We start from the raw sequence: 20,929 nt of genomic DNA, 5'->3' as shown, positions 1-20,929 counted from the left end.
CTGCTTTATAATGTGACTATCTAGGGGGAGGGGTGATGACCAGGAACTAGAGAAACAGGGGTTAATCCAGTCACCTTCCTCTTTAGATTAGTTTCCTCATCCTACCCCAGCCCCTCAGGTCAGACTCACAAAGGTGGAGACGGCCATCTGGGAGACACAGGATTTAAAGGGATGTCCTCAAAACAGAACACCCCCCACCCTCGCCCCTACCAAAGGCTACCCAACAGAGATCACTGGAAATACATTTTCTCTCCTTCGCCCCAGTCAGGGAAAGAGTCTGGTGAAGTTGGTGAGCATGAGCTGGACGACCTGCCCAGGGTAGACTACGTGGGCCACTGGATCCGATGTCTCCTGCTCCGGCCGGAATAGGGTTGGTCCAAACACAATTCCCAGGTTGTGGGGGGTCATGCGGTTCTTGTCTGAATGTGCTATCACCCTGCGGGTAAAGGCCAAGAGACGGGGCCATGGTACAGCAGCTTTGACGCTTCAAATAAATCGAACCCATCAAAGGTTTGAGGATGAGTCCACTTTGGGGCCCTTCCATGCAGTAGCTGAAGAAAACCAAGGAAAGAGCCTCCAGGGGGACAGAGCTGAGACCAGTAGAGAAACCTTCAGGATTCAACCTTCAGGACGCAACCGAGGATATACCCGCCTCTTCCGGACTTCAGAGACTGCCCCTAGAGTCCTCTCTGCTCATCATCTGGGAGGTTTTCATTCAAAGGGCTATCCTCTCTCAGAGGTCACTGCCCAGCTCTGCCAAATTAGTCATCCCCACTGTCCCAGTGAAAGACAATGAGGCAGAAGGAAGGTTAGATTCTTCCTTATTTCTCTCACAGCACCCCTGGACTTGTCTTGCTCCCTCGTTCCTCATTTGATGCTGACTGAACGAAATAGGTTTCGACCCTGGCAATATACCCTCTGCACAGAGGGTGCCTATTTCCTCAGTCACGGACTCACCTTCAGTGTTTCCCCACCTTCGCCCCATCTGAGCACAGAGTCCCGGCTGCAGGCCCCACCCCACCCTCCCCCGCCAGGAACAAAGATATTCAGTCTTCCTGACCTGCATAAATGCTCCAGGAGGTACCGCAGCGTGTCATGGTTGGGCTTTGGCATTGAGCTTATTAATTCTTGTATTTGAGAGAGGCACTGTTCTGATTCAGTGAGGGCTAGAGAGAAAGAGTGACAGGAAGGGCATGGGAGTGAGGTTAGGAAAGGTGTTAGGGCAGAGTGGGTAACCTCAGAATCCTTTCTGGTGCTTGGGGAAGACATCATTAATCGATCATCGCTTTCTTTTTCACTGAGTCCAACTACAATCTTAGAATTCTTTTTAACTCAGCCCTCTAAACACTCACACACACACAACTGGAGTGGGCATATTAATTGAAAATGAATGTCCATCTCTGCATTCAGGCTGGGACAGGAGTGGGAGGAAACCTCTACTCTACTCTTTTATCACTCATGCTTCCCTCCACCCCGTTCCAAGGCTATTGCCCAAAGCTCCAATCCTTTACCAATGGCAGCACGAAAATCGGGCAGCAGCAGTGAGGGCACCAGAGGCTGGGGTAGCTCCCTAAGAAAAAGTTTCAGGGCTCCCGTGATCACATGAATGTCATCCCATTCAGCACTGTCCAAATCTAATCGGCCTTCTGGAAGGAGAAGGAGGTACAGAGGGGCTCAGGGCTCATGAAGGGTTAGAGGGACCCAGAGACTAAGAGATCAGGAGTTTAGGGAAAGATCCAGTGAAGGCAGACCATGCAGCACCTAGGGGAGTCCACAGTGGGGCAGAGATCGGGATGAGAAAACCCCCTACCCCAGAAGCAGGACATGGGGGAGTCCACAGGGAGCAGGGATGGTATGGAAGACTTTTAAAGGTTGGAGGGGCCTTCCATGGAAGTACCTTGTCCTGGCTGTTCCGGAAACATGTACCTCCCATCCGAAGTGATGGCCCGCTCTGCAACAAGTAAAAGAGATCAAGAGCTAAGACATGTAGCTCCAGCCAGAAGACCTCCCCGGTTCTGCCAGCTCCCTCACTCGGACCTTTGGGTTCTGAGACATGAAGTTCTTAGTACTACCACCTGCCCACAGCCTTCTCACCTCTATCCACCAAGAAGCGAAGCTTCTGGACCACTGCCAAGTTCCCGCTCACCCGGTAAATGCCATCCACATCCAGACCTGGGAGATGAGGCAGGGAGCAGATAAAGATTCTTGATCTAAAATGTGTGCTGGTGAGGGTGGAGACAAAGGGCACACTAGGGTGGGGGAGGGGGGCTTTGGCTGGTTAGGGGAGACTCTGGGAAAGTGACCTCTCTTGTCCACAGCAGCAACGCAGAGCCGCACAAAGCTGGGCACGGTGTCCCCCTCCCGCTGGCACAGTGACTCCAACTGGCAGCCGAACACCTGGTCTGGGGAGGCACAGAATCAGGTGGGAAACCAGTGGCGGTGTCACCCATGGAGGCTCTTTCCAGCACAGGTCTTCACCCCAAAGTTGGGCTGGCTCTCCTGTCTGCCTGAGCAAGGAGGTACACCCCCTCCCCGCAACAATCAGCTGTAGGGAGGGAGCACGCCGAGGGGAAGTATTGGTCTCAGAAGACCACTGATCTAGTTCTGGGAAGCTCTACCCTGAGCCTCCCTGAAGTTGTCTCATCCAGGAAATAAGCTGCTGCCCAGATCCGGAATGTAAATAAAAGTGCTTGCAGAAACACCAAAGCAGGCAGGAACGAAGGAGAAGGGTACCAGGCGGTCCAGCCCCCCTCACCTCGGAGCAGACCCCGCTCCTGCAGGGTTTGCAAGGGCGGTCTCTTGGCGATTAGCCGCTTTAGTTTGTTCCGCACGCGGTTCTGCTCCGCTGTTTCGGGACACCGACCTGCGACAGCAAGTGCAGCGTGAGAGCGGCGGCGGAGGCTCGGAAGAGCGGGGGAAAAGCCCCCAGGCCCGCCCCTTACTGGAGCTCCGGCGGCCGCTGATCCGCAGCAGAGACTTGGACACTGGTTCCGACTCCTCTTCCTCGTCCTCCCCGGGGCTCAGCTCCTCCAGTTCCGCAGGTCCCGAGCCTGAGAGACGCCCCTCCAGGGGGTTCTCTCGATCCTAGATCCGCACCGCAGTGTTAGTCGCTCAGTCGTGTCCGACTCTTTGCGACCCCATGGACTCCATGCGACCCGCCAGGCTCCTCTGTCCGTGGGATTCTCCAGGCAAGAATACTGGAGTGGGTTGCCATGCCCTCCTCCAGGGGATCTTCCCAACCCAGGGACTGAACCCAGGTCTCCTGCACTGCAGGCAGATTCTTTACCGTGTGTGCCACCAGGGAAGCCGCACCGCAAGATGGGCCGAATCAGAGGTGGGAAGAGAACCAGGAAAGAGAGACATCTGCACCGCCGACCCGGCTGCTGGGGTCCCCTACCTCCCAGGCCTACCCTCTACCAGGAGGCCGCTGTGTCCCTTATCCATGACCCCTGCATCCTACAGTTCCTCCTCCACTCTTTCTGCCCGCCCACTCCTGCCCCTCTCACCAGGCGCTCGATGACCGCCCGCAGCGCGCTGTGCCAGGCTCGCAGTTCAGCCTCCTGGTCAGACTGCAGCAGGAACTCGTGGCCCGGGACCGTGCGGATCTGAGGTGCCCGCGGGGAAAAGCAGGAGGGGGTCAGCGGGCAGGAGCCAGAAAAGGGAGGCCGAGCGGGAGACCCCCGAGTGGGAAATTAGGGGCGCGCCCTCGGGGCTGGTGCGCATTGGGTGGGTGGGAGAATGAGAGGGCGGACACTCACGTGCAGGACGTGGCGGCGGCTGGACAGGTGGCGGCCGTGAGCCAGGGCCGCCCCCCGCAGGTCCACGCTGCTCTCCGGCCGGCTACCCGCTGGTCCCTGGCAACGAGGGGGGAAACTGAGGCCAGGGCGCTGCTCCCCTCACCGCCTCCCTCTCACCCGGAGGCCTGTGAGGCCTGGTGACCTCGCCCGCGCCACCTCCGCCCCCGCAGCTGGCCTAAGGCGGAACCCTTCCAGCTCCCCACTGCGCCCCTCCCTCACACTCACCCAGGCGGTGGAGGGGGCGGTCGGCGGCGGTTCTCGGTAGAACACCAGGCTGTTACCCGCTAATACCACCCAAGAGGGGCCCCAGTTCTTCCTGCAGGGTCGGTGGTAATAGAGCAAAGGTCACTGAGAGTCACATAAGGGAGGGCCTCTCCCAACCCTCCGCACTACCCGGGAACCCTCCAGCCCTAGTCCGGGCTGTGTTCCCAGTTCTCACCGGAGCTTGCGCCCGCCCTGGGCGATCTTGGTCATGTTGAGCAGGCCCGACTTTTCCACCTCCTGGGAAGTGGCAGGAAGGGCCTCAATAAGTCACCCAGCGCCCCTACAGTCACCATGGCTTTCCCCCAGGGGATCCCCCAGGAGTGAGGTCCTTTAAGGTTTGACCGGATGGGTGCTCGGTGAGAGAGAGTACCCAGAGATCACTCAGAAAGAGGAAGGCGTTTCTGAAGCAGCAAGAACTGGGGGCTGGGGCAGGGAGGATCTTGGCGTTCAAGAGGAAAACAGAGACTTACATGTGGGTCATCTAGGACCGTCGGCAGAGGCCGAGGGCACTGCAAAGATGAAGGCTTGTCGGGGTCCAGCTGGGAGGTGCGTCTGCAGAGGTAGGGTGAACCCTGAGGGAGGGGATTGGAGAAACAGGTGGGGAAACCTTTAACTTAGGAGTCCCTGGCTGTAGGGGGAAGAGGGATGCGGATGTGGGTGTGAGGCAGGGGGTTGCTGGGGTAATGTCTCCAGTAAAGAGAATATCTCAAGTAAAAGAGAAAATCTAAAAAGATGGCTTTTCTGAATGTGATCAGGAAGAGGAAGGGATCTCACCTGGGAGTCGAAAAGCTCTGATGTCTTGGGACCAGATTCTGCATCCTTTGCCTGAGGTTGCAAGATACCATTGTCCCTATTCAAGGTCTGTGTCGCCTCCATGGAGCCGGGGTTCTGGGGGGAGGGAAGGTAAAACTGCACCCATCGAGACGCCACCTCCGTTGGCTCTCAAAGTCCTCACAATTTTTTGATTCTTCTGATCAGTGAGAAAACATACTACTTTGGGGATCAGGAGGGGAAAGGAGAAGACTCAAGGGACAAGGGACAAGCAGGAGGGAAGGTCTCACCGTCTCTCGGGTTCGAGTGTGGCGTGGGGGCTTCCAGGATTTACAGCCAGTCAGTGAATTTATGTAGAAGCAGCGTCCAGAGTTGGGGTCCAAGTGCTGTTCCCAGGCATCCAGCCTCTGCAGTGGGGGGCAGACAGGGTTTGAGGGTGGGGACCGGGGACAGCGGCGAAGGTCCACCAGGTTGCAGTACACAGGGGCCTTTGACATGAGGGTCTGGGGTCTTGCCTGCAAGGAAAGGAGTAAGAAAGAGGTCGTTATTCTGCCGGGCCCCTCCCCAATCTCCTCTCTAACCACCCCCTCCTCTCTCCGCCACCATTTTCTCACCACCAGCTCCTGTCTGGGTTGACCCAGGTACTGAGGAGGAAACCCTAGTCCCCAGTGTTTTTTTTTTTTCTTTGACTCCCTCCCTCACCGTCTTTGCTTTTCTCCTCACTTCCTGTTGCCAACTTCCCTCCTCCCCCACCCCACCCCCACCGAAGGACCTCAGGAAAGGGGAACAGGCTTTGCTCGAGTGTGGAGGGAGGGGCAGCGTCCCACCCTCTTATCCTCCAGAGTAAAAGGAGACGGAGAGGGGTCAGAAAGCCCTGCTAGCTAGCAGAGTATGAAACAGGAGGGGCCATTTTTCACCCACTAGTAAGTAAGAGAGAGGTGAGGAGCCAAATCTTCAGGAAGATCAAAGGAGTTACATCTCTAGAGAAAGGAGTTACATCTCTAGAGGAAACTTGCTGGTAACCTGAGCTAGCAAGACAGAACACGGCAAAAAAAATCCCTGCACTGGGCCAGGAGTCAGGAGGCTGAGACAAGAAGAGCAAAGCTGAGCAGCCCTTTCAGTCCCTCTATCATTTTGTAGTTTCCACATACCCTCAGGATCTTTGCTACTTGCTGTCCCAGAGCTAGAATTCCATCTCTCCTCTCATTTATTTCAGGGCTGTCTCTTTCTCCTTATTCAGATTCAACTCTGTCATTTCCTCAGAGATGCCTCCCTAGACCAGTCATCCTTCACCACATTTAGCTTCTTGGTAGCGCTTATTAGTTTCAAAGGTTATCTTATTTATGTGTTCATCATCCCCATGGGAATCCTTGGAGGGCAGAGATTCTGTCTGTCTTGTTTGCCAATGTGCCTAGAACTGAGCCCAGCAGTGACAATTGCTCCAAATAGGTGCTATGACTCACCATGTTGGCATCGGTCTCTGTCAGCAAGTTTTCCTGGGAAAGGGATCTTCCACTTGGTCCTTCCGGGAAGGGCTTCAGGAGGCTGGGCCTCAAGTTGCTAACACTGACACTTCTACACATTTTAGGGGGAAGGGGAGGAGGCTGCTCCGATGTAGCCTGGGCTCTGCCTGGGGGTTCCTGACGCAGGTTCATCTCCTCCAGGGAGCCAGGAAATAACTTTGGCCCTGGAAACAGAGAAATGGGACGGCAGGGTCCCCCCAGGGTTCTTGGCTAGGTCCCCCATCCTGGGGGCTCATAGGAAAAGAGCAGGTGGAAAATTACATGAGATCTAGAAGGCTTGAGACTAGGAAGGAGAGGCAATGGGGACACCACAGAGGGGGGGAGTAGGAGTGGAGGGTCAGCAGAAGCTTGGGGGAAGGAGATATGTCCAACAATTCTCAGAAGCCAGGGAGGTAGGAAGGCGATGGGGGAGGACCTACTCACCAGGAGTCCAGAGAGACTGGCTGTGGGTGATGGTCGCTGGGCTGTGGGAAGGGCTAGATTCCTCTATCATGTAGGCGGCTGGGACAAAGACAGGGCGAGAGGTGGACGGTGCTCCCAGGCGCCTTGCCAACCACCAGTCTGAGTTGGTTTTTCGAAGCAGTAGGAACCTATCTCCTTCAGCCAAAGACACCTGCCGGCCATCTGCCCCAGTGTAAGTGAAGGCATATAGGGCACAGAGCTGGGATCCTCGAGAAGGGCTTCGGGACCCCAGCCCTAGGTTTCCCCAGGTGCTTGGCCACCACCGGCCCGATAGCATTGTTGTCAATACCATCACCTATGGGAAAATGGGGTGATGGAGATCCAGAAAAAGACAGGACTGACTGCTTGCAGGCAGAAAGACATGGTTCTAAGAGCAGTTTGGGGCAGAAGATAAGAACAGAAACCCTGTCATGAGAGGAGAGGGCAAGGCAGAAGACCCAAATGGGGGTCAGTAAAAGGTTTTGGGGTCTGAGAAGTCCTGGGTGATGTGTCTAATGAGGAAGTACATAAGTAAGGTGAGAGAGGATGTGGTCAGCAGGGCTGCGAGACCAGCACGGCAGGAAATCAGAGGAGGGGGTCTAGTTGGGTGATTTTCCTCCAAGTACCTTCTGGGGCCCAACAGAAGATCTAGGGACAGGAGGAGCTGGCCCTGAATGGTGGTGGGACTCTTGAGCTGGACACAGGAAGATGAAGAGAAAGAATCAGGTTTGAGACAGAACACAGGCAAAGAGTTAATGGATGACAAAGATACAAAAATTTGTGACCCTTTATTAAATTTACACAAGGATCAATATTTCCATTGCTGATGGCCACAGACCTGAAGCTGTGTGCTTCCTGTGCAGATTCAGAAAAGTATTAAGACAAAGAAACAGAAAGCCAGAGAAATAGTAAGATCAAATTGGTGAGAAAGAGAAAGTGGTTAGGAGAAACACAGAGGGGTTCAGTTTGAGGAAAAGGTAAAATCAATTTAGGATGTATTTTGGGGAGCTGAGAAACACTGATATGATCCTTGGTACGTAAGCCTCTTGGGTGGGACCCTACTTTAGTGTGTGGGTTCATTAATCCATGCTCTTAACAAGGGTTAGCTGACCACCTCCTGTGTGAAAAGAACAGCGTCAGCTACCGGAGATAAGAGAAGGGAAGGAGACAGACATAGCCCTTGCACTCTCAAAGCTTAAAGACACATATCAACTAATGACATAATATATGTATTAATTACAATTGAATCAGGGACTATGGACAAATAGCACAGGATGCTTTGACAGCTTATGGGGGTGAATGGAGGATTAATGTCAGTTTCTCCCTGGTGGAAGATGGGAACTGACCCCAACTGTCTGTTGCCGGAACTTTAAGCCCCAGAACTTTGTGCTTCCTCCTTACCTGATCACTCCTCTTCTCCCTTCTCTCAGCTTCTCTACTGCAAGTCACAGGCTTGCTCTCTGGCTTTGGAGACTTGGAGTAGGGAGAGCCCCACCCTCTTGGTGACATCAGAGAGCCAGCTCTCCTCCCCTGACACATGATCTGAGGCCTGGGTTGCCAGTACTGGGATTCTACCTTGTTGATCTTCTTCGTTTGCTCCACTTTCAACATATGGAGAATCTTGCCCCTCCACTCTCCCTTCCCACTTCCAAAATAGTGACCAAGGAAATGGCCATCCACTCCAGTATTCTTGCCTGGAGAATCCCATGGACAGAGGAGCCTGGAGGGCTACAGTCCGTGGGGCCACAAAGACTTGGACACGACTGACGACTGAGCGACTTTTTTTATTCATTTATTCATTCATCTGGTGGTTGTTAAGTGCTTAAATCTCATCTGCTTCTGCCTTCTCTCCTGCACTTTTTCCTCTTTATTGACTCCCTACCATTAGTTTTGGGCTTCCCTGGTGGCTCAGAGGTTAAAGCGTCTGCCTCCAATGCGGGAGACCCGGGTTCGATCCCTGGGTCGGGAAGATCCCCTGGAGAAGGAAATGGTAACCCACTCCAGTATTCTTGCCTGGAGAATCCCATGGACGGAAAAGTCTGGTAGGCTACAGTCCACGGGGTCGCAAAGAGTCGGACACGACTGAGCGACGGAACGGAACCATTAGTTTTCATTTTTTTTAATGCATTTCTCTTTTATTATTTATTTAATTAATTTTTGGTTGCACGAAGTCTTCATTGCTGCACTCAAGCTTTTTCAAAGGCACAGTGAGCAGGGGTTACTCTTCGTTGCAGTGCACGGGCTCCTCGTTGCGGTGGCTTCTCTTGGTGCACAGGCTCTAGGTGCACGAGCTTCCGTAGATGCAGCCCTCAGTAGCTGTGGCTCCTGGCTCTAGAGCACAGGCTCAGTAGTTGTGGCACATGGACTTAGCTGCTCTGAGGGATTTAGAATCCTCCCAGATCAGGGATCAACCCAGTCTCCCCTGCATTGGCTAACAGATCCTTATCCACTGTACTACCAGGGAAACCGTACCATTAGCTTTTAAACACATCCAAGTCTCTCCCATCTTTAGACAAACTTCCTTTCATTTACTGTACTCTCTAGTTGCTACCCTATCTCTCTCTTCCTTTTCACAGTCAAATTCCTTGAAACAGCTGCCTACACATGGAGGTCTCTATTTCCTCTCCCTCATCCCTTCACCTTTGCAAGTTCACTCCTCATAGGGTGTGGCCTGCCTCTGCAGAGACACTCTGCTGTCCTTATGTTGCTTGACATCTCAGCAACAGCCAACACAGTTGGTCTTTCTCTCCTACAAACATTGCTGGTGTCCCTCTTACCTTTTTTTTTTTTTTTTTTAGCAATTCCTTCTCTGTTGCATAAGGAAGAACTTTGCTTGTTTCTTGAACCCCAGAAGTCTGTCTAAGATCCTGTGCCCTTTGCCTTCTATATACCATTGGTGGTCTTATTCTCTTCCCATCTCATATGACCTCCATATGTCACTGGCACTGTATCTCCAGTCCAGATCTTTCTCTGGAGCTCCAGTCTAATCCATTGTCCACTGAAAAACTCCACTTGGGTTTTTCACAGGTACCACAAACATAGTATGTTCTGAATTGAGCTTGTCAGCTTCCCCCATAAACTTGTTTCTCTCTCAGTACCACTATTAAGTTAATTAATTTTTTGGGGGGGCCACACCATGCGGCTTGATGGATCTTCACCAACCAGGGATCGCACTGGGGCCATGGCAGTAAAAGCCCAGAATTCCAAAACCCAGGCTACCGCTACCAGGGAACTCCCAAGTTAAGTTTAAATTTATAAATATTTATTAAATAAATACTTATTGAATGCTTACTATCATACATACCAGGGCAAGAACTGTATGCTAGGCATTATCAATTAAGATGCCTTCTTTTAGGGAATTCCCTGGTGGTCCAGTGGTTAGGACTCGGCCCTTCCACTGCAAGAGGGAGGGCTTCCATCTCTGTTTGGGGAATTAAAATTCTGCATGCTGTGATGCGTAGTCAAAAATAAAATTGTTGCCCTCTCATTAAGGATTAAAATACTTGGTCACTATGACAGGGGAAATACTATCATCTGTTGGAGCACCTAGAGGGTGCACCCAATTGCCCATGCCAGAAATCTAGCAGCCAACCCTGTCTTGTTTCTTCAGCACTCATATTTAGCTGATTACTAAATCTTTGCAATCTACTTCCTTTAATCCCTATAACTACTGCTTTTTTAAGCCCAGATAATATAATTTCTGAACTAGTCTCCTTGCATATAGTTCTGCTCCTCTCCGGTCCATTCCTGGCACAGTGATGCTTCCAAAACATAAAAATGCCCTGCCACTCCCCTGACTTAACCATTCAAAGGCTTCCCATTCTCCTCAGAGTAAAGTCCAGATTTTACAGTGTGGTTTACAGAGACTTTCTCCTGTTAGCCTAGCATTTTCACACTTCCCACTACAAACTCCATATTCCAGCTACATACTAATTCCTCACATTCCTAAAATGCATTGAGGTCTCTGGTCCTTTGCATAAGTTGTTCCTTCTGCCTGAAACACTTCCTCTCTCCACTTCCACCAATCTTTATCAAACTAATTCTTACTCATTAGTTAGATCTCAGTTGAAAGGTCATTTGCACAAAAAAATCTCTCTTAACTCCTTAGAGTCAAGTAGGGGCCCTAACTAGGAGATCCTACAGCAAGCTTTACATTCCCTCATTATAACTTTCATGACACTTTAAGGTTATTTGACTTTTCTGACTTCCCAGAAAGTCTGTGAGCTCTGCTAAGGTAGAAGCCTATTTTGTGAAAAATTGTATCTTCAATGCTTTATATAGCTCAAAGTAACCTCTCTGTAGGGTTGAAAGTTTTCCTCATCTGAAAAATGAGAATGACAGAAGCTACCACACAGTCTTTAATTTAAAAAATAACAATTATTTCCTTAGAACCTATGATTTTATGGGGCAGAGACTTGGGCAGGGCTCAGCTGTGTGATTCTTCTGTCCCATGTAGTGTTGACTAGGATCACTTGGTGGTATTCAACAATCAGATAGATGGTTTGGTCTGGAAAGCTTCACTCACAAACCTGACTCCTTGATGAGGATGGATGGAATGCTGGGATCAGCGGGCACTGTCAACCAGCATGTCAACATGACACCACTCCTGCATGGCAATCTCAGAGAAGTAAGACTTCTTACATGGCAGTTGCATGCTATCAGAGTGTTCCAAGAGGCCTGGGCAGAAGCTGCAAGGCTTCTTATGGCTTAGCTTCAAAAGGCCCAGAACCCCCACAGAGTTTTTTGAAAATTAAAAATGTGGGTTTTTTTCCATTTAAAAAAATTAGTTCTTTTTGAGAAATATATATATAAAACAGTGCCAACCTCATAAATACTCCTATTAGGTATTAATTCATTTTAAAGGGATTCAAAGATGATTAAGAAGGTCCCTTTCTCAATTACTGATATGTGCTTCCTAGAATAGAATATACTTATTGCCCCTGGTTGCTCAGTGGTAGAGTCCACCTGATAATGGAGGAGACATGAATTCCAACCCTGGGTTGGAAAGATCTCCTGGAGAAGGAACTGGCAACCCATTCCAGATTTTGACTGAGAAATCCCATGGACAGAGGAGCCTGGCAGCCTACAGTCTGTGGGGTCACAAAAGAGTTGGACATCACTTAGCGACTAAACAACAACAATTGCCCAACTCTTTCCCTTCATAGTCCCCTCAATCTACTTTTCTATATGCAAGCTCCCTTCCCTTTAATGAGATTGCCAGTCTGCATATGCGCTTCAGACTGGTATTAAATCAATATTTAATAGTAACGTTCTCTTTTGTTAATAAGGCATCTACATTAATTTTTAATTGTCACTAACTGAAACTGCAATACTTTGACCACCTCATGCGACGAGTTGACTCACTGGAAAAGACTCTGATGCTGGGAGGGATTGGGGGTAGGAGGAGACGGGGACGACAGAGAATGAGATGGCTGGATGGCATCACCGACTCGATGGACATGAGTTTGAGTGAACTCCGGGAGTTGGTGATGGACAGGGAGGCCTGGCGTGCTGTGATTCATGGGGTCGCAAAGAGTCGGACACGACTGAGTGACTGAACTGAACTGAACTGAACGTTAAGTTAGTGTCCCTAACGTAAGTAATTCGGACATGACTCAGTGACTAAGCACATAGCACAACTTAAGTTTATCATAACTCTCAACTCTAGAACTCTGATTCTTACGAACTCGAATCTAGAGTCAGCCATTGCGAGTTGCCTCTGTCATAACAGCGCCACTTCAGCAAGAAAGTGGGGCCCTCGGTTTCCGTCACCGGCCTCTGGCTGCTTTAGAGGATTAACGTGCGCTGGGCCCTACACGTTAAGGTCTCCTCCAGTCCTCCCATCAGTAAAGTGTCGCTCTGGCACCGCACCTACGGCCTGTGCATCTCTATGACACTCCTTTCCTGTTTTCTAGTGTTGCATGATGGGAGGAACAGTCAGCTTTCCGGGAGCCAGGCCAGGGGAACGGCTTCATTCGGGACTCCATTTCCCGGCGCGCCTCGCGGCGGTCGGTCCGCCCTCTGGCGGGAGGCCGGTTCCGGTTGCATCAGCGTGGGGTCCACGGCGAAATGAGGTTGTTCGTGAGTGAGGGCGCTCCGGGGAGTCTGCCTGTGCTGGCCGCGGCCGGGAGGGCCCAGGGCAGAGCGGAGCTGCTCATCAGCACTGTAGGCCCAGAAGGTAGTCGGGCTGGTGCTGGTGGGCGGTGGATGAGACGGGCGGGACTGGAACACGCAGACAACGACCCCACAGTTGTCTTCGCCAACACTCCAGGCCCCAACACCATGCACTCCCGTTAACTTCCTCCCACGTTATCCTTCAGCACCCCATACCTTCTTCCCTTCCAGTGACATCTTTCATCAGTCACTTCCCTTAATTAGCCTCAGTGTACCCTTTTCTCATCTCTGGTCTCCCCTCCTTCCTCTTCTAGGATCTCGTCTCACTCCAGTGAACCTCTTTCCCCTCTCCAACCTTCTCCCACACCTACTGGGTACCCTCCCCACACGCCATTCATATGATAACCCCCAGGTTTTCTTAGGAAACCCTACTTTTCTTTCCTAAACGCACAGACACACATACTCCCGCACAGACACACATACTCCCGTCGGTTTACCTCTTCTCATTCCCAGCCGTTTGTGTGACTCCTAAGCGGTTCTCTTGTCAGTCCTCCCAGTTCTCTTAATTTTGTTATCCCAGGGTAGCTCAGATCACTTTCAGATATTCTTGTGCTCAGTCTCTCAGTTGTGTCCGACTCTTTGTGATCCTATGGATTGTAGCCTGCCAGGCTCCTCTGTCCATGGGCTTTTCTAGTCAAGGATACTGGGGTGGGGGCCATTTCCTTCTCCAGGGACTCTTCCTGACACAGGGATCGAACTCATGTCTCCTGCATTGGCGTGTGGATTCTTTAGCACTGAGCCACCTGGGAAAACATCAGATATCCTAGTTATTTTCAATTGTTCCAGTTCTTGGCTGCAGCACTACCTCAGTCCCACCACATCCTCTGCAATCCCCATCTGTTTCTAGCTGGCAGTCTCAGCTGAACACCTGCTTGTCTCTCCAGCTCATTCTGGACCCAGCCCCTTTCAGAGGTCCTGTCCTGGACCCTCTCCCTGTGACTGCCCATCTCCCCCGGACCCCTTCTGCCCCCCCAGCACCCCCCCCACGACTGTGAAGATGTCCTTTTAAGTTGACATAGTATTTCTTTTCTCTGTTCTTCACCCATCTTCCTCCCCTGTGTTAGAGTGTGTGGTCCCATTCCTGACCCGGCCTAAGGTCCCTGTCTTGCAGCTGGATAGTGGCAACTACCTCTTCTCCACCAGTGCAATCTGTCGGTCAGTATTGGTCCCTGATGCAGGGAGGTGGCTGAATAAAATTGGGTTACTGTCCTCTGTGTGGCCTTATTTACAACTGGGGTGAAAAATGGACTCGACCAGTGAGCCCCTTTAATTCTCCCTCTGTTGCTCTCTCTCTGGGTAGATACTTCTTTCTGTTATCTGGCTGGGAGCAAGATGACCTCACCAACCAGTGGCTGGAATGGGAAGCAACAGAGCTGCAGGTAGGACTGAGATGTGGGGATGGCAGGCAGACTGTTGCTCTGCATGGCTGTCCTGACCCGTGTCTCCTGTGTTTCAGCCAGTTTTGTCCGCTGCCCTGTACTATTTAGTGGTCCAAGGGAAGAAGGGAGAAGATGTTCTTGGTCCAGTTCGGAGAGCCCTGACCCATATTGACCACAGCTTGAGTCGTCGGAGCTGTCCATTCCTGGCTGGGGTGAGTTGGGCCTTGAGATCGGGGTTGGGGGAAGCTGTATGGTATAAGAATTAAGGAGGAGGACTGTATTCAAAGTTCAATGCCACCCGCCCAACTGCCCCTTACTAGCCGTGTAACCTTTAAAACTCATAAACTCTTTAATGTTCATTATTTCTCGTCTTTGAAGTGGGGGTAATATTAGTACCCTTCTCAGTGGGTTTTTGTGAGAATTGAGATAATGCTTGATACTTTATAAGTGTGTTCGGGAAATGTACAGTATTATTATATCCATGGGAAGAAACTGTCTCACCTGTGTACTTTTTTTTTTTGTTTCTTAACAAAGGAGACAGAATCTCTAGCTGATATTGTTTTATGGGGAGCGCTCTACCCATTACTCCAAGATCCATCCTATCTCCCTGGTGAGAACTGTGCATATCACTTCCCCACAAACCTGAGGAACTGGTGTAGGGGTTACAGAGTGGGCAGTAGACTATTGAGGACCTGTTTTGAGCTGTAACTTGACAGGGCAACTATAGCAGAAAGACAGCTGAGGGAACTGGGGATGGCAGCTGGAGAAACTTCATAAAGAAGGGGAGGAGGTCCCCTTCCAGCTCCCCATTCTAAGTCTTGTTGATTGCTTCCTTTCTCCCATGCCCACAGAGGAGCTGGGTGCCCTGCACAGCTGGTTCCAGACACTGAGTTCTCAGGAGCCATGTCAGCGAGCTGCAGAGACTGTGCTGAAGCAGCAGGGTGTCCTGGCCCTCCGGCCCTACCTCCAGAAGCAGCCCCAGCCCAGCTCCCTTGAGGGCAGGCTTGTCAGCAATGAGCCTGAGGTTTGGAACAAAGAAGAGGGGTACCCACACAGCCTCAGTGCCTGAGGTTGTAGGGGGTGGCTTGGAGAGAGAGTTTGAGCACAGCTGTTAACTATGTCAGTTCTTGGAGAGAATTTCCTTACCCTGTCCTCCTTACCTGGTGAGGGATACTGTCCACTCTTCATAGGAGGAGGAACTGGCTACTCTGTCTGAGGAGGAGATTGCCGTGGCTGTAGCTGCTTGGGAAAAGGGCCTGGAAAGCTTGCCTCCTCTTCGGCCACAGCAGAATCCAGTGTGAGTAGGCACAGACTCAGTGGGGCTTGGTTTCTTACGTGGAAATTGTTGATAGAGCCAGTACCTGCCTGTCTAATCCCCATTGCTGACCTTTCTGTAATTTTCTATCCTCTTAACCTCTTGGCTAATATTTTGGACATACTGTCCATCAGTTCCCCCCCCAACACCTGTATTTTCAGCTACTTTGTACCTACTGATTGTACCTTAGTTTGTTTTTCCCGTTCATATAGTTGTTCTGAGTTTTAGACATCTGTCGGACTACCTCCTTGATTCCTCCACCTCCACTGGCATTGCTAATTTACCATGTCCAAAACCAAACCTCTTACCTTCCTGCCAGCTTCTCTTTCTCCTTTAGTCACTTGTCTTAGTGAATGACTCCCACCTTCCACCTGAAGATCCAGGCCAGAAATCTTGGTGTCATCTATCTGTACCATTTTCTCAGCTCTTCCTGTATCATTTACTCCATTACCAGGTCATTGGTTCTAACTCCTAAGGAGTCCTTGTATCCATCCCTCCTCCCTGTCGTCACTGCTGCTGCCTGAAGTGGGGCCTTGCCATCTCTTACCTTCTCCTTCCCTGCCGTCCTGTGCTCCATATTGTCACCAGATGGCTGCTTAAAACTGCCGATATTATCATCTCATCCTCCTTTTCAGAATTCAACAGATGGTTTCTTTGTGTACTTCACCCGGTCTTTCATGATCTGGTTCCCGCCTGCATGCTTAGCATCATGTTTTATCACTCTTCTGATAGCTAAGATAATATTCACATACATACTAGGAATTTCCTGCTGGGTCCAGTGGTTAAGACTGGTGCTTTGACTGGTGAGGGCCCAGGTTCAATTCATGGTCAGGGAGCTGTGGTGTGGTCAAAAAAAAAAAAATCACACCCGTATGTAGATTTTTCCATTGAAATGAAGTATTTGTAGTTCTGAACATGTTGTTCAATAAAGATTTACGTGTCCACTCCTTGTCAGGCCCTGTGTGCTGGGAACTGGGTCTACAGGGGGGAGCAAACAGATAAGACTCTGGTATCATGCCACTTTGAGTCTAGTGTTATAGACAGGTATTTTATTTTATTTTTTAAATTTATTTATTTATTTACAGACAGGTATTTTAAAAACTGTAAGTTGTATGAAGGAAAAAACAAGTGCTGTGAGAAGATGTCACAGGAGGTTAACTTAGAAAAAACCAACATTTGAACTAAGACTTTTGGGAATTCCCTGGCAGTCTAGTGGTTAGGACTCCATGCTTTCACTGCTGAGGGCCTGGGTTCAGTCCCTGGTGGGGGATCTAAGATGCCACAAGCTGCGCAGTACAGCCAAAAAGAAAGGAGACCTAAGACTTGCAAGATGAGTAGGAGTCAGTCAGGCAAGGGTAAGTCTGGGGAAAGGCTGTCTCAGATAGAGGAAGCATCTTTATAAGGAATTTCTAAAAGGCCAGTGGCTGGAGGCAGGTCAGTCAGGGGACAGCTGGGTCAGAATGAGTTTTGAGAGGAAGGCAGGCTGAGATCATATACTCACGCCTTGGTGTGTTTGCTCATGCTCTTCTTCCTGGACGGCCTGTGTCTCCCCTACCTGCTGGACTCAGTTCAAGAGACTAGGTCTGTCATTTCCTTCTCTGTGCAGCTTGAGAGTCTTACGTGCTTCACCTTCTGGCAGCTCCCGTTGTCACATTTTATGGTAATTGTCTCTACGTGTCTGTCTCCTCACTAATCTGTAAGCTTATTGAAGGTTGGGGCTCTCTTTTCTTTTACATGGCATATCTTCTAGCCCAGGGCCAAGTATTTGGTAGATAATGGTAAAATTTGAATGAGTTAATGAAAGTTCATCTTTTGTTCATTCACTCATTTTGAATATTTCTGTGAGTACCTACTGAGGATTGATTTGGAGGTAATAAAGAATAGGAGGTAGACTTTTCCAGGTGTCTGTACAGGCTAAGTTGTTTAATTGCATATTTAGAGGAGGAGACAATTGGTGTTAAGCACTAGAGCAAATGCTTTTGCTTCTGACTGAAGTGCACCCCAAGAGTCTTGAATCTGGCAAATTCCCACCCATTCTTGAGAACCCAACCCAAGTAGTTCTGCCTCTGTGGAGTCTTTCTTTATTTTTGGCTGTGTTGGCTCTTCATTGCTGTGTGTGGGTTTTCTCCAGTTGTAGTTCATGGGTTTCTCTTGTTGCTGAGCATGGGCTCTAGACAGGTGGGCTTCAGTTGTTGTGGCTTACAGGCTCTAGAGCGCAGGCTCAGTCGTTGTGGTGCATGGGCTTAGTTGCTCCTTGACATATAGAATCTTCCTGGACCAAGGCTGGAATCCATGTCCCCTGCATTGGCGGGTGGACTCTAAAACACTAGACCACCAGGGAAGTCCCTCTGTGGAGTCTTGCGCTGGAGATGCTCAGCTTCCTTTGACCTCTGTGAGTACTTTGTGCCTCTGATCGCACTGATCCCAGTCAGAAGTTAATATGATAGAATGTACCCTCCTTGAGGGCAGAACCCCAGGCATGCTCACCTTTATGTCTCCACTGTAGGACGCACACACAAGATGAGGGAGACACTACAGAGCGACACAAAAAGGAGCACTGCGGCATGTGTGGTGCAGCTTGCTTAGGGGCTTAGCGTACAAGGATGACTGGGTGGAAGGCCGATTGTCAGTGAAGGAGGCTTTCCTGAAGGAGCTGATTTCTAAGCTGGATTTCAGAGAAGATTATGGTATTCGGTCATGGGGAGAAAAGTCAATGAAAGCAGGAGAGATTGGTGAGCACTCTCTGAAGAAATGAGCTGTAAAATGTTCCAGGAAGTAGATGGACCATCTAACCAGATATACAGCATGCAACTGGGAAGAAGGGTGAGGTTAACAGGAGGAAATCATTGGAGTCTCTGTTAGTAAGAGGTTCCGAGACTCAGTGAGCCTGCAGGGTGTCTACAGTTGAAGAACATGGTAATTGTTGGGAGCTGGCGGTTGTAAGTTAAGAATGGTTTGAAATAACATTGTAAATCAATTATACTTCAAGAAAAAATATTAAAACTGAAAAAAAAAAAAAAAAGATTGGAAAGATGAACCCTAGTGAGGTGTTAGTGCTGGGGAGGGCGGTGGATATAGGGTGTGTTCAGCCGAGCTGTCATGGGTGACAAAGCATGAAGAGAGAAGAGCAGATTGAGTGACTTCTGGCAGCAGTTTGAGTGGCATGACTTGGAATGATCCTGGGACAGTGGGGAGGAGATTATGGCTGTGAAGGCAGTGGCTGGTGCCTGCTGGTTTGAGACAGGCCATGAGGAAGTGACTGACCCACATGGGTTAGGGCATGAAGAGTCGTGGGATATGAGAGGACTTGGGAACGCTTGTGTGTGGGTTGGTGAACTGTAAGCATTTCAGGTCCTGACTAGAGGTAGTGCTAACATAGCGCTTGGAGAGAAGGGGAGAGGTCAGTGCCGGGAAGGTGTTCTTGGGTGGTGGTAAAGTCCGGGGAGTTAGTGAATGGTGGTTGAAGAGAGCCTGGGGAGAGTTGTCAGTACTCGGGAGGCTGGAGCCTGAGAACCAGCTGATGGGGAAGGAGCACTTAGGATTTTGAAGAGAGGCTCCTTAGGAGCAGTACACGAGGCTTGCTCGCTATGGGCAGGGTCCTGTATCCACAGCTGGAGGTATCTCATGGCCTCCGGGGAGGTTTAAGCTCTAGCAGCTTTGTGTGAGGAAAGACTTCAGATGGACGTGGCCCTGGGCAGTAGAATAGATGCATCTGGCTGCTCCGTGCACTTTGGGCCATTCTTGACCCTCTCATCTTCCCCTGGACTCTTCTCTTCCTTCTTCCCTACCAGGTTGCCCGTGGCTGGGGAGAGAAATGTGCTCATCACCAGCGCCCTCCCTTACGTCAACAATGTCCCGCATCTTGGAAACATCATCGGTTGTGTGCTCAGTGCCGACGTCTTTGCAAGGTGCAGCCAGCTACTGGGGGAGGGCCCCGAGGAAGCAGAGGGCCCCGAGGAAATAGGAGGCCTCAAGTGGGGATGCTGGAAGGATCCTGGGCACATGGGGGGTGCTGAGATGGGGCCTTATGATCACTACATTCCCTTTCAGGTACTCCCGGCTCCGTCAGTGGAACACCCTCTACCTGTGTGGGACAGATGAGTATGGTACAGCGACAGAGACCAAGGCTATGGAGGAGGGACTAACCCCACAGGAGATCTGTGACAAGTACCACGTTATCCACGCTGACATCTACCGCTGGTTTAATATTTCGTTTGACTTTTTTGGTCGGACTACCACTCCACAGCAGACCAAGTAGGTGTCCTTTGATCAGTCAGAAATGGAGTGGGTGGGGGGCAGTGGGAATATTGAGGAGACAGAAAGACAGAAGGAACCAAAGTTGTTGCTCCCCCTGCCCCCAAACATCTGGGTGTTGTCCTGAAATGTGATGTGTCTCAGGCATTATTATGGGGGTTCATTGTGTGCAGAAGTCTGACCAGGGCTGAAGGAGCCTCCGAGGTGGGGAAGAGACAGGACTTAGGCTCACAGGAAGGATCTGCCTCGCCTCTCCCTCCTCCCTTCGCTTACAGTCTTAGGACAGCCCCTCCCACTCCTGTGTGTTTATAGCAAACATTCATTCTCTGCCTGATTGTCATGCCTATAAAAACTACGTAGTAGGTAGGCTGCCAGAGAGTGCTGTGCAGTTTAGCAGTTGGACCGATTTAATTTTTAGGATATATCAAAGAACTAACCAGTCCTATCCTTTTGGAGATTTTTGTTAACAAAGAATATAAAACAGATAAATCTGTATTTGACCAAAGTAAATTCTAGAGTGATGAAGAAAGAGATCATGTGGGGAGTTGGAGAATGGATGTGAGGGGTTGGGCTCATCAGTAAACTCCCTACAGATGACTAGAGGGCCTCTTCCTGATTTCTTTGGCACTTGGACTGGGTGAGTTTGGGTCCTAGGTGGAGTGGCAGGAAGGAAGGGTGCATTGCTTCCTCTGACTTCCCCGGTCCCTTCCACATCTTGTCAGAATTACCCAGGACATCTTCCAGCGGCTGTTGGCCCGAGGTTTTGTGCTGCAAGATACTGTGGAGCAACTGCGGTGTGAGCACTGTGCCCGCTTCCTGGCTGACCGCTTTGTGGAGGGTGTGTGTCCCTTCTGTGGCTACGAGGAGGCCCGGGGTGACCAGTGTGACAAGTGTGGCAAGCTCATCAATGCCATTGAGCTCAAGGTAAGAGGAGGGTCTCCTGGGAGCCTGGAAGGGGTCAGTGTCTAGTTTTAAGGGACTGTCACTTAGGATTTTTTTAAATGAAGTATA

At 50.5% G+C, this 20,929-nt stretch overlaps 2 protein-coding genes across 6 annotated transcripts in view; one reads left to right on the top strand and one right to left on the bottom strand.

Annotated features, from left to right (window-relative positions):
- Positions 1 to 148: 148 nt before the first annotated feature.
- Positions 149 to 7,094, bottom strand: ARHGAP9 (Rho GTPase activating protein 9). 4 transcript variants are annotated; one of them, XM_055396694.2, is made up of 17 exons: positions 6,779 to 6,848; positions 6,296 to 6,519; positions 5,123 to 5,347; positions 4,836 to 4,949; positions 4,532 to 4,633; positions 4,237 to 4,298; positions 4,023 to 4,113; positions 3,759 to 3,854; positions 3,507 to 3,605; positions 2,943 to 3,084; positions 2,756 to 2,863; positions 2,304 to 2,402; positions 2,095 to 2,172; positions 1,898 to 1,951; positions 1,512 to 1,646; positions 1,061 to 1,166; positions 149 to 436 (listed from the first exon to the last, which is right to left on the bottom strand). In XM_055396694.2, exons 1-17 carry the CDS (start codon positions 6,846 to 6,848, stop codon positions 265 to 267), a joined length of 1,977 nt encoding a protein of 658 aa, XP_055252669.2. In that variant the 3' UTR covers positions 149 to 264. The 4 variants fall into 4 exon arrangements, with proteins under 4 accessions (XP_055252669.2, XP_088693205.1, XP_055252670.2 ...); XM_088837079.1 differs by lacking the exon at positions 1,512 to 1,646 and having other exon boundaries at positions 6,779 to 7,094; XM_055396695.2 differs by lacking the exons at positions 6,296 to 6,519; positions 6,779 to 6,848 and adding an exon at positions 5,447 to 5,529.
- MARS1 (methionyl-tRNA synthetase 1) overlaps positions 4,464 to 20,929 on the top strand; it is a 30,350-nt gene continuing 13,884 nt past the window's right edge. The window contains exons 1-11 of one of the 2 annotated variants that reach the window (XM_055396692.2): positions 4,464 to 4,607; positions 12,712 to 12,974; positions 14,035 to 14,125; positions 14,271 to 14,349; positions 14,427 to 14,561; positions 14,884 to 14,959; positions 15,201 to 15,373; positions 15,540 to 15,646; positions 19,456 to 19,572; positions 19,715 to 19,918; positions 20,641 to 20,842. In XM_055396692.2, the coding sequence (XP_055252667.1) occupies positions 12,866 to 12,974; positions 14,035 to 14,125; positions 14,271 to 14,349; positions 14,427 to 14,561; positions 14,884 to 14,959; positions 15,201 to 15,373; positions 15,540 to 15,646; positions 19,456 to 19,572; positions 19,715 to 19,918; positions 20,641 to 20,842 (1,293 nt within the window). In that variant the 5' untranslated portion in view covers positions 4,464 to 4,607; positions 12,712 to 12,865. The remainder of the gene's footprint in view (positions 4,608 to 12,711; positions 12,975 to 14,034; positions 14,126 to 14,270; positions 14,350 to 14,426; positions 14,562 to 14,883; positions 14,960 to 15,200; positions 15,374 to 15,539; positions 15,647 to 19,455; positions 19,573 to 19,714; positions 19,919 to 20,640; positions 20,843 to 20,929) is intronic. The other variant, XM_055396693.2, reaches the window with a different exon arrangement.

Source organism: Moschus berezovskii, chromosome 6 (assembly GCF_049115385.1).
Source record: "Moschus berezovskii isolate FMDL1 chromosome 6, NW_MosBer_1.0, whole genome shotgun sequence".
NCBI lineage: Eukaryota > Metazoa > Chordata > Mammalia > Artiodactyla > Moschidae > Moschus > Moschus berezovskii.
The sequence above is the reverse complement of the archived record's forward strand: the minus strand, read 5'-3'. Positions and strand labels throughout refer to the sequence as shown.